We start from the raw sequence: 17751 nt of genomic DNA on the forward strand, positions 1-17751 counted from the left end.
TCTCAAGTAGAAATAAGCATTTGATCTCATTTGTGATTTCTTCCATTTGTCTTACTAGCAGGAGCCGAACCTGTGTGAATAAAAGAGTTTGTCCTAATTAAACATTTGAATTACAGTATCGGCGAAGGTCGTACATGCTATCAGTCACACTGAGGCTCATTTCAGTAATGAAAGGGATCTGGACCTGTATGAAATATGCATGAGACAGGGGCTGCTGATTGAATGGAGGACCCTGCGCTCCTCGACCATCTCAAGTGTTTCAGACATCTGGCATCCTCAGCCTGCAAACGAGGAGAACGGCTCTTTGTATTAAAATCACTCGATATATGAGATCATCAGACACAGATGAAACCGCAGCTAATTCAGGGCGCTTGTTCATTCAGCCCCACTTACATATTTCTGGCTTTTGCACAGTAAATTAACCAAAGTCAGAACATCTAATCAAAGCCAGAAGCTTGTTTCTGCCACGGGATAAACAAAATAACAAAAGTGACATTTTATCTCTCATTACAGGCATTTTTCATCACAGTTATGAGAAAAAAAGTGGGAATTACGAGATGATTGTTCTGGTGCAACTTCACACTATCAACAAAAAAACAACACTTGTGACGTCAAGGACAAAGGATGGAATTAAAAAAGGAATTTTATTTTGCCAAGTTACGCATTTCGGCGCACAAGCCTTCATCAGGGCTAAAAGGCTGCAGGTGTACATAGGATCCTATAAAACAAACAAGGACAATATTCAATCTTACAAACAACCAATGATAATATATCATCCACCAATCACAAAATACATCAAACAAATACAGGTTTATCAACAAACACCACTATAGTTTTAATAAACAAACTCCAATCAAGACATTTATGCAAAAATATTCAAATATGTAAATCTAATTAGAATTATTTTTTTATATATTACGACGCCGTTTTAGTTCCACTTTAAAAAATTAAAAATATCTAAGATTACGAGATTAAAGTCGAGATATATCAATAATAAAGTCGAAATATTCTTGTAGTATTTCGACTTTATACTCGAAATATTACGACTTTAATCTTACTTAATTTATTTAAAACGCCGTCGTAAGATATAAACAAAATTCCAGGCAGGGAAAATAATAATAATAATAATAAATAAACAGATTTAGGCCTAAATTCAGAATTCAGAGCGAAAAGTCAGAATTGTGAAACAAAGTCAGAATTTGTAGAAAAAACTCAGAATTGTGAGATAAAGACGAATTCAGAGAAAGAAGTCAGAATAGAGAGAAAAATGGAGAATTAAGTCAGAAGTGTAAGATACAAAAAAGTAAGAATTGTGAGATAAAATGTTGTGATTATCAGACTGTCTGTAGACACGATGCTTACCATTGAAACCTGTTCCCGCCAGTGTTGCACATATGTATGGGAATATGTACATTTAAATACAGAAATACATTGCATTTTGCATATTACATTGCAAATTGAATTTTGCCACACATATGCTTCCATATGTTTCAGCCTGAGCTTTTATAGCAGTTGCGCAGTTTTGACCAGCAGGCGTCACCAGTGAGCTTCGAGCGGAAGCGGAACTGCGCTGCTTGTGCTCGTGTTTCCGGTCGGACGCGGCTGCAGATCGCATGTGCAGAGAGAAACTTCTCTGGCAGGTGAGTGATGATCGATAAATATGATCGGATATGATCGCAGAGCTGCTGTAGGATCGGTGTTTCATCAGACACATGATTCTGCATGTAATCTAGATTCATCATCTGAAGGCCAGCTATAATGTTAGTGACTTGCAAGGTTTTTTTAACCTAATTATTTAGTAATAATCATTCTCACTATGAAACTGTAAATAATGTATTATGACACTTGTTTACAATCGTCTAGGTGCTAAAATATGATCCTCGTGTGAGGGACCCCATTCATTTATAAAGTTCTTTCTCTCAGTATTTGTCTAAATATTAATTGGCAAATATAGCTACAGTTACATTTCCTACACATTATAATATTGCACAGTTAGATGTGTTATTGGTTTATGTTCTCATTTATTTATTATTTGGTTCATCTTGGGTCAGACAAAGGCAAATATTGTAATATAATACAAATAATATAGATATACACATCTATATATAACACATTAATTCAGATTAGGAAAAAGAAAACACTTATGCATTCAAATATATAAAGAAAGAAAGAAAAAAACAACTTAAAAAAAATATATATTCTCATTTATTTTTATGCATTTAATTTATTTATTACTTTTATATTTTAATTTAATCTATTTTTATTCTAATCTAATTTTCATTCATTAATTTATTTTATTAAAATTGTATTAGTTTAAATTTATTTTAATAATTTTTATTTAGTTTAAATATTTTAATAGATTTTTTATCTTTTAATTCTAAATCTATTTTAATTTATTATTTTATCTATTTTTATTTCAATCAAATTATTGTTCATTCATTTTAAACACATTTATTAATTTAATCAAATTGTATTCATTAATCTTAAAAATAAATTTTTTTTTTTTATTTTTTTTTTATTTAATTACATATTTAATATTTTTTCACACAGTTTTTCTCTAAACTTTAGAGCCCTGTGTCATTATGATACCGCAGCCTCTTCATAACACGTGGAATGGGCATAAACTGAGAACTGAAGAGTTGTTAATGTGTAAATATTGGTGTTTATCAGAATCAGAATCAGAATGAGCTTTATTGGCCAAGTATGTTTACACATACAAGGAATTTGTTGTAGTGACAGAAGCTCCACAGTGCAATAGAAAGACAGTAACAGGACAGGACACAGGTAATGAAACAAAATAACAGGAAATAGCCAATGACCAATGTACAAGCAGCAAAAAAAAATAAGAAATACACAATATATAATATATAATATAGGCGACTATGTATGTACAGGTCAAGTATGTGCAAATTAGAAATGAGAAAATAAAATAAGTGAGTGTGGTGAATGGATAATGTATTAGTTGTGTGTTTTACGTTTATTATTGAGTGTTCATGAGATGGATTGCCTGAGGGAAGAAACTGTTCCTGTGTCTGGTCGTTCTGGTGCTCAGAGCTCTGTAGTGTTGACCAGACGGTAACAGTTCAAAGAGGGAGTGTGCTGGATGTGAGGGGTCCAGAGTGATTTTACCAGCCCTTTTGCTCACTCTGGATAAGTACAGTTCTTGGAGAGTGGGGAGGGTTGTACCAATGATTCGCTCAGCAGTCCGGACTACCCTCCGTAGTCTTCTGAGGTCAGATTTGGTAGCTGAGCTGAACCAGACAGTTATTGAGGTGCAGAGGATGGATTCAATGATGGCGGAGTAGAACTGTTTCAGTAAGTCCTGTGGCAGGTTGAACTTCCTCAGCTGGCGAAGAAAGTACAACCTCTGCTGGGCCTTCCTGACAATGGAGTCAATGTGAATATCCCACTTCAGGTCCTGAGAGATGGTGGTGCCCAGGAATCTGAATGACTCCACTGCAGTCACAGTGCTGTTCATGATGGTGAGTGGGGGGAGAGCAGGGGGGTTTCTCCTGAAGTCCACGATCATCTTCACAGTTTTGAGTGTGTTAAGCTCCAGGTTGTTAAGATTGCACCAGACAGCCAGCTCCTTAACCTCCTGTCTGTAAGCAGACTCATCACCGTCCTGGATGAGGCCGATCAGTGTGGTGTCGTCTGCGAACTTCAGGAGCTTGACAGAGGGGTCTTTAGATGTGCAGTCGTTGGTGTAGAGGGAGAAGAGCAGTGGGGAGAGAACGCAGCCCTGAGGAGCTCCAGTGCTGATGGTACGAGTGCTGGATGTGAATTTGCCAAGCTTTACTAACTGCTGTCTGTCTGTCAGGAAGCTGTTGATCCACTGGCAGACGGAGGTGGGGACGGAGAGCTGAGTTAGTTTATAATGGTGTTAAAAGCAGAGCTGAAGTCCACAAACAGGATCCTCACATAAGTCCCTGGTCTGTCCAGATGCTGCAGGATGAAGTGCAGTCCCATGTTGACTGCATCATCCACAGACCTGTTTGCTCTGTAGGCAAACTGCAGGGGGTCCAGTAAGGGACCAGTGATGTCCTTCAGATGAGCCAGAACCAGTCTTTCGAATGATTTCATGGCTACAGACGTTAGTGCCACAGGTCTGTAGTCATTTAGTCCAGTAATTTTGTGTTTCTTTGGGACGGGGATGATGGTGGAGCGTTTGAAGCATGAGGGGACTTCACACAGCTCCAGTGATCTATTGAAGATCTGTGTGAAGATGGGGGCCAGCTGCTAATTAACAATTAACTAATTAAGCTAATTAACAATTATATGTTAATTAGCTCATGGTTATGCCATTATGTCACTCAGAACATAATCAGCTCTTGCATTTCACAAGAACATCCTGTTTTAAGCAACATGAGCACACATTTTGACCAGCAGCCGTCTGTTTTTGGGGGAAGTCGTGGCCTAATGGTTAGAGAGTCGGACTCGTAATCGAAAGGTTGCGGGTTCGAGTCCCCGGCCGGCAGGGATTGTAGGTGGGGGGAGTGAATGTACAGCGCTCTCTCCACCCTCAATACCACGACTGAGGTGCCCTTGAGCAAGGCACCGAACCCCCAACTGCTCCCCGGGCGCCGCAGCATAAATGCTGCCCACTGCTCCGGGTGTGTGTTCACGGTGTGTGTGTGTGCATTTGTTCACTATTCACTGCTGTGTGTGTGCACTTGGATGGGTTAAACGCAGAGCACCAATTTCGAGTATGGGTCACCATACTTGACAATACGTCACGACTTAACTTAACTTAATGACTTTTTCTGGTTTGTCCAGCAGGTTTGTGTTGAGGATGGAGTCGGCTGTGGAGCTGGAGAAAGGCACTGCTGCTATTAAAGAGCAGTATGTTCATGTATTTATACTCTGATTGTGATGATAATGATCACACCAGCTCAACTCTTGGTAACAGCAGATTTGCTGATCACTGTATCTGATGTATGTCTGTGTTTCACCAGGTTCCTCACCACTAAAGAGAAGTTCCATGAGTTTCTTGCGTCGGGTCGGCCGCGTCAGAGCAGAGATGAACCAGACGCAGACTCAGAGGAACCGTCAGAGGAACCAGAGCAGAAGAGGGTCCGGCTGGACAGCGATGGAGACAAGAGAGACAAGAAGAAGATGAGAGGACAGAATAAATCCAGACCTCACGTGAAACCTCAGAGCTATGAAGACAGACGACTCTGTCCCTCCATCGTTCAGGTGCGGACGTCATATCCTCATAATAATGATGCTTCAATATATGGAAGTATTATATGCATTTACATATATATATATATATATATATATATATTATACATTATGTCTAAATATTACTCAAAATATTTATTATATTTATCTGTTTTTATTTATTTTAATATATTTTTAATTTAGTTTAATGTTTATTAATTTATTTTATTTACACAGTATATGTCTAAATATTTGGAAAATATTTAGTTTCTAATAGGTTAAATTTATTTGTTTTATAGTAGTTTTTATTTTCATCATATGTTTGTGTAGTTAATTATATGTCTAATTATTTTTTGGAAAATATTTAATTTTTATTAAGTTACATTTATTTATTGTTAAAGTTATTTATTATTATCATTTTTTTTATTTACTCAGTTTATTTACACAGTATATGTGGAAAATATTTATTTTCTGAGAAGTAATTTTTTTTTGCTCATGATTCTGTACTTTTAGATGTATTATTGATATTAATTTAATTATTCAAAATAATAATAAAAATATTTATTTATATATATTTAAAATAAACATATACACACACACACACACACACATATATATTTATACATATACACACACATATATACGTGTGTGTATATGTATACGTAAATATATACAATTTACATGTATATGTACAGTATATACATATATATATGTTTATGTATATATCTATATATGTTTATGTATGTATGTATGTGTATATATACATATTTACATGTGTGTGTGATCCGCATCTGTTCCAGGAGCGAGACTCGAAATGCTTCTACGGAGATAAGTGCCGCTTCCTGCACGACGTGAGCGAGTACATGTCCACTAAAGCGGTGGATCTGGGCGATCAGTGCTACCTGTTCAACACCTTCGGCAGGTGTCAGTACGGCGTCACCTGCAGGTTCGCTAAAGCGCACACGAGTCCGGAGCTGAAGAACCTGAAGAACGAGGATCTGTGCAGACACTGGGCTGGACGAAACACCGTCAGAAACCTGCTGGACAAAGAGCTGCAGAGACGCCTGCGGAAGAAGCAGGAGAGATTCCCCGGAGCCGAGGCGTATCTGAAGACCGTCAGCCGCGGGAAGAAAGCAGATGAGAGTCACGCCGAGAACCAGAGCGGAGCAGGAGACACTGCTAATGGACCAGAGACAAAGGTACTTACACTGATTAACATATGTGACCCTGGAGCACAAAACCAGTCAGAAGGGTCAGTTCTTAAAATTGAGATTTATGCATCATCTGAAATCTGAATAAATCATCTTTCTATTGATGTATGGTTTGTTATGATAGGACAATATTAGAAAATCTGGAATCTGAGGGAGCAAAAAAATCTAAATATTGAGAAAATCTCCTTTAAAGTTGTTCAAATGAAGTTCTTAGCAATGCATATTACTAATCAAAAATGAAGTTTTGATATATTTACGGTAGGAGATTTACTAAATATCTTCATGGAACATGATCTTTACTTAACCTGTTAACTGCCCACTTGTCATGACATGATTTAAACAGTAATATCTTAGTCTGAACCTAAAGCAATCTTGACAAACTATATATCGTTTGAAAGCTTAAAGACTCTAGTTTTCATATTCGGTGACTGATTTTTTAAGTATTTTACAGAGCAACCGTAATTTATTAATTTGTAAGAAGAGTACTTATCAGACTCGGAGAGCGAGAACTGACCTTTACTTTGAAATAGTGATACATTTATAAAATCATGAAAAATCAGCCATTCATGTTCATGTCAAGTGTTCCAAAGATAACATTCATTCTATTTTTTGAGAAAAAAAGGTCTAAAAGTGTTTTGAATATAAAGAAAAAACAATCGGTTCTCAATTTGTGATGCAGCATGAACTATAATGTACGTCCAGGGTTCTTGTTGCATGTCTTTTATGTGTTTTTTAGAGGTTAATTGAAATCAAATACTGCCATACTACCCTTAATACTTCTGAATGTGATGTCTACGTCATAAATATTGAGAAAAGTAAGGAAAAACATGTTTCAGATCACTCGAACCATATATGGAAATGGGGCCGCTCTTATATGGTTACTAATGGAGTTTGATGGTCATCTAGTGGAAAAGCTTGGTACTACGGCCATTTTTTGAGATATCAACCTCAAATTTGGAACACAACTTCTTCAGATTTAGATTTTTGATTTTCTAGCAGTTTTAGAGTAAAACATGTTTTGTAAAATATATATTTTATATAAAATATAAATATTTTAATTTTTACATTTTATATTTCCATAAACTAAAACTTCCATAACTTTTTTGTAATATACTTTTTATAACTTTCACCTCTACAATAATCTGCTAAGTGTCTTCTTTAAAAAGAGACCAAGCTTAAGTATCATTCAAAATCTATAACAATTTAAGTTGGAAATGTCATTTTCAGGCCTATACTAAAAAAGTGGAACCGACAGTTAACAGGTTAATATCCTAATGATTTTTGTCATAAAAGAAAAATGTATAATTTTGACCTGGGTATTGCTACAAATATACCCCAGCGACTTAAGACTGCTTTTGTGCTGCAGGGTCACACATTTCTCAACATCACATCTAAAGTGACTCTATTCGTAATTGCAGTTAAACCAAAAATGATTCAGACACCAGATATAATTCTTGATATTTTTTTACTAGTGGCTGCAGGAAACTATCGTTCATTTCTGTAAGTGAGGAGAGCAAAATAAAGTAAACCGTGACGCATTATACCCAAAAATTCTTCATACGGTGGACTTCCAGTAAAATTGGGATCAAAAATGATTCAGACACTTTGAGCTGAGCATGTTTTGCTGAAGTGTTTTTCTTTAATTGCTAATGTGATGTTTTTCCACCACAGACTGAACTAAATGAAGCATTGCTTGGTGATTGGTTGAGCTAAATTGGTTTTATCTAATGGTGTTCTTAAATTTAACCTCTGACAGCTATTCAGCCGAATTCATTACATACCTTTCTCTCAGTTATCTGACATTATCAAGATCAATTTGTTCTGACACAGTCATATTTTATTCCCATTTTCTAAACTATAGAGAATAAACTGTGATATAATGTGAAAAACATTGAAGGTGTCTGAATACATTCTGGCTTGACTGTAAATGCAGTTACAAAGAGGAACAAAAGCAGTTTATCTCAGAGCCAACAATATTCATGACATACACTGATTTATTAGATCAGAAAGCAAGCCGATGTGAAGGAAAGCATGTCTTTAGAATCACTTCACCTCTGAAACTGAGTTTCTTTAAGGTTTTCAGTCCATCACACAGACTCAGGTTTTCTCAGAACAGACATTGAAGATTATGAAATATTGTAAATATGATCTGAATTGCAGGATCCTCCTGTGAAGACGGTGGGGCCGATTACAGACGCCGACATCATCAAACTGCGACCATGTGAAAAGAAACAAGTGTGTCTGCAATAACACTACTTATACTATTTTATTTCATTTCTTATTTATTTAATTTAATATTCCTCAATGCACTGCTGTTTTGTGATATCACAAATGTATTTTTTTTTTTTTTACTCAATGCATTATTGTTTTGCATCCCACAATAAAAATCAACTGGATGTGACATCACAAATGTATTTTATTTTGTAATGTCTTGTTTTAGTACGTCTCTGTGCATGACTGATTTACATCCCGCGATGCAAATCAACTGAATATGATATCACAAATATTTATTTAATCTTTTAGTCATTAATGCATTATTGATTTGCATCGCACAATGCAAATCACAAATGTAATTAATTTATTAATTTTTTATGAATTACTCCTTAATGCATTATTTATTTGCATCCCATCCTCCTCGATGCATTACTGTACAACAGTTTTGACTTCACTAGCGTTTCATTCTGAAATGTATCTGATGTGTTTGAATCTTTACTCTCAGGTGGATTTCAGAGACAAACTCTATCTGGCTCCTCTCACTACGGTAAACTCACACTGTTACTCTTATGTTTATGGTGAGTAAGAATGGTGTTTGCGCAGCTGATCCGGTGTGTGTCGCGCAGTGTGGGAATCTGCCGTTCCGGCGCGTGTGCAAGCGGTTCGGAGCTGATATCACGTGTGGAGAGATGGCCATGGTCACTAATCTGCTGCAGGGTCAGTCGTCTGAATGGGCTCTGCTCAAGAGACACGCCTCTGAAGATCTGTTCGGCGTTCAGGTTCGAGCCGCTACACACACTAACACAATGATTTAACTGATTCTGTAACGCAGGGAATCTTTGACTCTTTCTCTGTGAAATAAAACAATTCTTATTCAAAATAAATGTAGAACATGCATTAATTCTGTAAAAAACAGATGCAGTGTTCCTCAAAATGAATAAAACCATGAAATGCAACTCAGAATATGATGCAAACCTGCAATAATTAAATGTTAAATAACACAAATATCCTTTCTGTATTTAATGCCATTTTATTAACAAAATGCTTCTTTCTTTTTTTTTATTGCTCGAGTGTGTTAAACTTTCTTCTGCCTTCTACTGCACAGACGTGAATTTACTCCTCCTTCAGATTCATTTCACTTTTGTTGTGAAAGGGCTTTTACATTTGCCAAAAATAGAACGTTTTTATATTAAAAACAATCAATCAAGCCCTGCCCAGATTTAAAAAGTAACGTAATGCATTACTTTCCATAAAAAGTAACTAAGTAACGTAATTGGTTACTTTTTTAGGGAGTAACACAATATTGTAATGCATTACTTTTCAAAGTAACTTTCCCCAACACTGGTTATTAATATTTTAATATTTATTAAATACAATTATTTATTTTTAATATTATTTGCTCCTCCTAATAATGCATTATTGATTTGCATCCTAAATCTAAAATCTAAAGTAGATTTGATATTATTTTTTTTAATTCTATGCTATTTTCTATTTTCTTTTATTTACTCCTTGATGCCATTGATTTGTTCTCATTACGGGAAAGTTTAAAATGCAATTTATTAATTTGATAATCACACTAATTAGATATTGCAATTTCGGTTTTATTTAGATTTATAAATCAGTCCTAGTTTCTAGGCTGGGTCCACGTGTTGATACTTTATCACTATTAATTAACCTTATGTTCCTGTGGAATAATAACAATAATAATAATGATGAATAAAGCACTAAATAAAATGTCATCTTACATATGCTTTTTACTCATGATAAATGAGTATTTATTTGTGGTTGTGTTGCAGTTGGAAGGCTGTTTTCCAGACACCATGACCCGATGTGCAGAGCTGCTCAATCAGAACATCGATGTGGATTTTGTGGATATAAACTCCGGCTGCCCCATCGACCTCGTTTACAAGAAGGTCATTTACAGAAAACCAGGCTGAGAAGCCTTTTAGCTGCTATTTGATATTCCTTTAGGGCTTGAAAAATGACAATGAGTTGTATTTCCAGTATAAACGTTAGGGTTGGGTATGTACCGGACCGAATCAGAACGCAGATTTCATATCAATATACTTAATTATTATGAAAATACCAGAGATGGCTTGAAGAACACAGATAAACCATAGCTATATATTCACAGTTGTTTCATCATTCAAAACTTTCTATCTTCTTTTTGCTCCGTTACAGCTATAGCTGGATGCCTTTATCCATATTAGGGCTTTCCTGGAACATCATGAATTCTATAGCTTCTGTGACGCATATGTGGAGTTTCTGCACGAGGGCGCCCTCTGGTGTCCAGTATGAATGAATCAGACATTAAATGTGTTTACAGAGCTCAATAGTGGCCAATCCATCCCATTTGGTTAAAAATAGAAACAATAATACTTCTCTCCAAAGAAATTTGAAGTAGAAATATAATAATCCATGTTTTTTTTCCTTCAAACAAAAAAAGCCGTTCTTTAATGTCATCCACCATTATTTTGTGTGGCTTTAAAGTATTGGTTTAGGTATTTTACAAGTATGATTTTGGCACCAGTATTATAAAAACGGTACCCAACACTAATAAAAATGTTCTGATATTTTATATATTTTTTAGTCTCAGACAAGCTATTAGTAGAGGTTGATTTCAGTGTTGATTTGTGGCATGTCAACCAATGGAGGTCAGTTTTACCCATATTTTTGAGAACTGTTTTTATTACTATTTATATGAAGTCAACTCATTTAAAGAGTTATTTAGTATAATTTTGGCAGAAAAAGTTTTATAATTTTTATCATATGTTAATATGTATAAAAATCGTGTGTAATATAACTTGTTTGTTTGCTGGTTTTTATTGTATTTTTATAAATTTTTTTTATTGTTTTTGCCATGAAAATAACCTAAGATGCTGACATGGCATTAAATAAAAATATACTACTACTACTATTACTATTTAAGCAGTGATTGATTGATTTACCAATTTTTAATTCGTTGTTAAGCAGTGATTAATGGATTTCTGTGTCTTCAGGGTGGAGGATGTGGCCTCATGACACGAACCAGCAAATTTGAACAAATCGTGAGGGGAATGAACTCTGTAAGTGAATCGTCTCTGTGAACGCGTGTGTCGGTGTGAAGTGTCACTCACGGTGCCGTCGTGTCATATTCACAGGTGCTGGACGTTCCTCTGACGGTTAAGATCCGTACCGGAGTCCAGCAGAACTGCAACATCGCACACAAGCTGATCCCAGAGATGAAGAAGTGGGGCGTCTCGCTCATTACGGTACGGTGAACCTCAGAAAGAGATCAGTCCGTTCAAAAAACAGTTTTATGAAGATACATTAACTCCTTCTTAAAGAAGATTTGAAGGGAACACAATACGTCATTTTAGTCTCTAAATGTAAATGTCTTTTAGCAACACTTCAAAGTTTGAGCGTTTCAAATACTGTAATTCATTTGACAATGAAATACTGAAATAACTTTAAAAGCATCTGCCAAATGAATAAATGTGAATGTAAAAACTGATGCTTTTACTCAGTATTTTTGTCTTGTTTTCCAGTGTGAATGTCTAGATTTTTAAATCAAGATACATTTATTTGACAAGTAAAAGGACAAAAGTGATTTTTTAATCACAATTCTGACTATATCATGCAATTCTGAATTTGTATCTTGCGGTTCCCATTTTTATCACACAGTCCTGACTTTAAATGTCCCAGTTTTTTCTTGCAATTCTGACTTTATATCTCGCAATTTAAATTTTTTTATCTTGTGCTTCTTTTTCTCTCAATTTTAACTTTATATGTCGCTATTCCCTTTTTTTTTTTCTTTTTTCTTTTTTTTTAAATCTTGTAATTCTGGCATTTTCTTGCAATTCTGAGTTTATATCTCACAGTTTTGTCGTTTTCTCACACTTGTGAGTTGATGTCTCACAATTAAGTTTTTTTTTCTCGTAGTTGTTCTGGAAAACAGAACAAAAATACTGAGGAAGCTATTCATTTTTTGCAATGTAAAATGCCATGACTTGACTTTCTGCTGTAATTTTAGACCTTTTAAGTTTGTGTAATTTGTGAACGTGAATTAAGACTTTGCAGAAACGCCCTGTCCTCACTTACTCACCTTCATCGTATCGGTTTGTTTCTCTGCAGATGCACGGCAGATCACGTGAACAGCGTTACACGAAGTCAGCTGACTGGGAATATATCGACACCTGCTCAAAACTCGCCGCTCCTGTACCGCTGTTCGGTAAATAGACTGACGCAGACAGAAGATGCAGATATTCCAGTGCAAACGAGTGACTGTGTTCTCTACAGGTAACGGAGATATCCTGTCGTATGAAGACGCCATGAAGGCCAGAGAGACTGGAGTGTCTGGGATCATGCTGGCCAGGTCAGTCTGGCAGCGGCTGCTTAGACTGCATCATCATCATCTGTGTCGTTCTGAACGAACCACTTCCTGTTTGCAGGGGTGCGCTGATCAAGCCGTGGCTCTTCACTGAGATTAAGGAGAACAGACACTGGGACATTTCCTCTGGAGAGCGTCTGGACATCCTGCGTGATTTCACCAACTACGGCCTCGAGCACTGGGGCTCCGACATGCAGGGCGTCGAGAAAACACGCAACTTCCTGTTGGAGTGGCTCTCCTTCCTGTGCAGGTGATGAGTTTGAAAGGGATAGTTCACACAGAAATGGACATGTCATGCCAAACCTGTGTGACTTTCTTCTTTTGATGAACATCCAGACAGCTCTTTTTCTGTAATAAGGACTCGTTTGTAACTTGTTTTGCATAAAAGCATCCAATAAATATTGAAGCTTATTTCCTTGAATGGCATGCAAAAGTAATCTAAAATGAAAAGTAAATCACAACTTCTCAATTCAGAACTTTTCTCGGAATTCTTACAATTGCGAGATTGTATCTCCCAATTCAGATTTTTCATCTTAGAATTGAGTTTATATCACAATTCTCAATTTCTTTCATAAAATTCTGACTTTCAGTAATTTTTTGGTAATTTAGAATTTCTTGCAATTCTGATTTTCACAATTTTGAATTTATATCTCAGAATTCTGAATTCCTTTATCGCAATTCTGACATTTTCTGACTATTTTGAGTTTGTATCTCGCAATTCTAACTTTTCACGCAATTTCTCTTATAATTCTGACTTTTCTTTCTATTCTGACATTTTCTCACAATTTTGAGCGTCATGCATTTCTGACTTTATATGTTGCAATTCAGACCTTTCTTTTCAGAAGTGTGAGCTTATATCTCGTAAGTCTGACTTTTATTTTTTCTTCTCAGAACTGCAAGGAAAAAAGTCAGAATTTTGAAACATGTTTTATTCTGTGACGGAAATAAGATCCCGTAGTTAAATGAACTAATGTATTTGTATGGTTTTATATACAGAACTAAAGTACTTCAGCCTTAGCTCTCAAATATTGTTCGTGTTTCTGCATATTTTTTGTGGGAATTGAAAGTCGTACAGAGCTTGGAACAACATGAGTGCAAGCTTAATTTTATTTTATTTTTTATATATTTTGATCTACATTAGTTTATGTGATCTAACAATGACAAAAATACTTCTGAAGCATATATTAATCGTAATGTTAACATTTACTTATACATTAAAACCAAATGTTGTGCCTCTTATTATTTAATGGACCTGAGCTAACATTAACTAACAATGAATAGTAGTATTTTTATGAACTAATGTTATCAATGATTAATAAGTACTTTAACATATATTGCTCATTGTTAGTTAATGCATTAATAACAGTAACTAATGGGATCATGTTACCAGTATGCATCATATTCCTTTAACCCTCAAGTAGTTCCAAACCTGTATGAATGTCTTTGTTCTGCTGAACACAAAGGAAGATATTCTGAAGAAAGTTTGTAACCAGACTGTTTTGGGGCACCACTGACTTCCATAGTAGAAAAAAAAATACTATGGAAGTCAATGGTGCCCCAGAACTGCTCTGTTTCCCACATTCTTCAGAATATCTTCCTCTGTGTTCAGCAGAACAAAGACATTCATACAGGTTTGGAACTACTTGAGGGTGAGTAAATGATGACAATTTTCATTTTTGGGTCAACTATCCCTTTAAGGCTTAAGAAACTCTAACCATTTATATTATTTGTGCTGTACATTAGTTGTGCTTTATAATTTCTAACTGTGTGTTCAGGTATATTCCGGTGGGTTTGTTAGAGCGTGTCCCGCAGAAGATCAACGAGCGTCCGCCGTTCTACATGGGCCGAGATTACATGGAGTCTCTGATGGCCAGTCAACACGTGGACGACTGGATCCAAATCAGGTCAGTTTACAGTGTCTTTATGACCAAAAGCAATTAAGAGATCCAGGATCTGCTGCTCCAAACATTGAGCAAACGGATCCAATCAATAGCCTTGATAATATTAGGCTGTGGCTTCGGCCGACTCGTTTTTGGTTACAGTGAGGTGTTTTCTGTTGCACAGCTGTTAAATTGAGTTACATATATTGAATCTAATACATGTTAATATATTTTTGGTTTCATATTATGCTTCTGCCCCCAAAAAAATCTAATAAAAAAGGTAATTGCAACTGTTTAATCTCACAATTCTGACTTTTCTTTTTCTCACAATTGTGAGATGTAAACTCTCTGTTGTGAGAAATGAAGTCAATTGCGAGTTAAGTCTGAAGTGCGGGAAATAAACTTGCAATTCTGAGAACGTCTTTTTTCTTTCTCCTTCGAACTGGACTTTATAACTCGCAATTGTGAGAAAAAAAGTCAGCATTGTGAGATAAAAAGTCGCAATAACCTTTTTTATTTTTTTATTTGGCAGAAACGGGTTTCAGTAGTTTATAGACTGAAAAAAAGTCAGCATTGTGAGATAAAAAGTCGCAATAACCTTTTTTATTTTTTATTTGGCAGAAACGGGTTTCAGTAGTTTATAGACTGAAATAAATGAGAAATTAGAATGAGTTTTTCTGGCCAAAGTTCACTCACAAAGCGTTTAACTGTGTGTGTTTCTAATAATGTTGTTTGAGAAGTAAAAGGCTTTTTAAATCATTTATATTTAATGAATGAATAATAAATGTCTATTTTATATATACACATTAATGTCATATTTTCTCCTGTTTCATCTGCAGTGAGACGCTGTTGGGTCCCGTGCCTAAAAACTTCAGTTTTCTGCCCAAACACAAAGCAAATGCTTATAAATGACCGTTGAGTGAAAGTCAAGGATTATTGAACAGAAGTGCTACTCAAACGTTTATTTATATCTAGTTTGAAGATTTTATGATTTAAGTAGAGAAGCTGTTTATATTCAGGTTGAGTTTGTGCATTAAAGATGTTCAAGACTGAGAGGTGTGTGCGAGTGTGGGTGATATTAATGCAGAATGCTTTATAATTAAAGCAGAAGTGATGAACAGAATAAAACTTGAACTGTAAATCATGGTCTTTAAACACACAGTGCTGAATTACACCTGTTTTCTTTGCTTCTTCCTGTAGAAATGACTGCACATGTTAACTGTTGATGTTATGAGAGAGAGAATAAAGTCAGATACTCACTAATGACTGCAGTTCACACTTAATCAGCCGTCAGACCTGCAGAGATCACGTGCTCTAGTGGAAAACACACAGTGACATGGTATTTTGTACAGTAGCATCATATAAGAAGTACGCAACAAGAGCGTTTTAACTGACAGTTTATTATTAATGATCAGTGATTTCATTCAGATTACACAGAATAACAATCTCCTGAGAAACTCACAAATTCATAGTCGTCTCTCAGAATATAGTGGTCTTAAAACTGTAATACAAACCCTCAGGCTGCACCAATCACAGCCTCCGTTGGTCAGGTGGGCGGAGCTACTGTCAGAGGAGGAGGGGTGTGTCACAGTTCCATTCACTTCCGTTCTTTTACATTCACACACACACACAAATGCAGGACTGCAGGTACACAAATGTGAAATTGAACTTTTTTGACCTCTGACCTGTGATTTTAGGCAGTAAAAATCTGATGAGCAGAGGATCTAAATGTATGAAAGCTTGTTTCTGCCACAAAATTAAGAAAAAATATAATTCAGACTTTTCCTTGCAACGTGCAATTGTGAGAAAAAGTACAAATTATGAGAAAAAATAAATCTGTATAAATGTTTTTAAATCTGTTGTGGGAATTTTTTTTAGAGAAATTCTATTTGCAATTTGCGAGAAAACAAAAACTAAAAAAAAAAAAATAATGCAATTACCTTTTTTATTTTTAATCTGTGGCAGGATTAAAAATAGAATTGTGAGAAACTCGCTACTGCAAGGAAAAAAACTCAGAATTGTGAGAAAATGTCTCAATTACCTTTTTTATTTTTTCTTCCTATAAAAAAAAAAACAATTGAGATGTCAACTCAAATTAAAAGGAAACAATCTGAATAGCTATATATATACTCAATTGTGAGATAGCATATCTTGCCATTTTGTTTCTAGCAATTAAGAAATGCGAGATATTAAGTCCAAATTGTTATAAAAATGACCTTTTTTCCCTTTTGCTTTAAACAGACTTCCATAGTTATCTAAAAATCAAACATGGAGTCTCATTTAGGCTGTTTTGCATAAAGAATAAACCCTTCAGTAATTCCCGCTGTGTGAGAGCACAGCATTTATTATTCATCATTATGCATAGTTCATTAAAATAAACATGACATCACATACTGTTGCTCATATTTGCTACAGGCCCCAAAATAATTACTTCAGCAAATATTTTCTGATGAAATGTGTTCTTTGCAAGCAAAATACAAATTGTGAATATATAATTAAATACTTCACCAGTCACCAATATTTTCAAAGGCTCTGAAAAGCAATAGAGACATTTTTCTGTCTTCTGCAGAGATTTCAAACATAGATTGATCGGTCACATGACATTTACAACTCAATGAAACCTGTCTGTGAAATTGTTCATGAAGCGGTGCTCTCCAGAAGGTCCTGCTCCAGCCAATCAACTTCCATTGAGATGAATGGGAACGCCACTCCAGCAGACGACCTCGATGGCTTACGAGTTAGTGTCAGCATCATCACCTCTGACCTCTGACCTCAGGTCTCTCTCATGTAAGGCACAAATCAATGCAAACACATATCTCATTAATGTAGTTAAACACATGAGCAGCTGTGTTAATAATGTCAGTGTGATGTGATGCTGTGGAGAGTTCACTGGTGATAAGAGTTCAGCCTGGCT

General features: G+C 35.6%; 1 protein-coding gene across 4 annotated transcripts; it reads left to right on the plus strand.

Moving 5' to 3' along the window:
• The first annotated feature begins 1570 nt into the window (after positions 1-1570).
• On the plus strand, positions 1571-16099 carry LOC306885583 (tRNA-dihydrouridine(47) synthase [NAD(P)(+)]-like). 4 transcript variants are annotated; one of them, XM_079442219.1, is made up of 15 exons: positions 1571-1640; positions 4777-4842; positions 4956-5196; positions 5964-6362; positions 8535-8609; positions 9094-9135; positions 9215-9367; positions 10385-10501; positions 11588-11653; positions 11729-11839; positions 12702-12798; positions 12867-12942; positions 13019-13207; positions 14733-14861; positions 15677-16099. In XM_079442219.1, exons 2-15 carry the CDS (start codon positions 4793-4795, stop codon positions 15747-15749), a joined length of 1818 nt encoding a protein of 605 aa, XP_079298345.1. In that variant the 5' UTR covers positions 1571-1640; positions 4777-4792; the 3' UTR covers positions 15750-16099. The 4 variants fall into 4 exon arrangements, with proteins under 4 accessions (XP_079298345.1, XP_079298348.1, XP_079298346.1 ...); XM_079442222.1 differs by having other exon boundaries at positions 1577-1760; XM_079442220.1 differs by having other exon boundaries at positions 1579-1640; positions 4780-4842.
• The last annotated feature ends 1652 nt before the right edge of the window (positions 16100-17751 follow it).

Source organism: Barbus barbus (assembly GCF_936440315.1).
Source record: "Barbus barbus genome assembly, chromosome: 19".
Classification (NCBI taxonomy): Eukaryota; Metazoa; Chordata; class Actinopteri; order Cypriniformes; family Cyprinidae; genus Barbus; species Barbus barbus.

What these genes read in the sequence shown, in the direction of transcription:
- LOC306885583 (XM_079442221.1), top strand. An exon ending in CTAATGGACCAGAGACAAAG is followed by an intron (nt 6,363 to 8,534) that starts GTACTTACACTG and finishes TCTGAATTGCAG; the next exon opens with GATCCTCCTGTGAAGACGGT. An exon ending in ATCTGGCTCCTCTCACTACG is followed by an intron (nt 9,136 to 9,214) that starts GTAAACTCACAC and finishes TGTGTCGCGCAG; the next exon opens with TGTGGGAATCTGCCGTTCCG.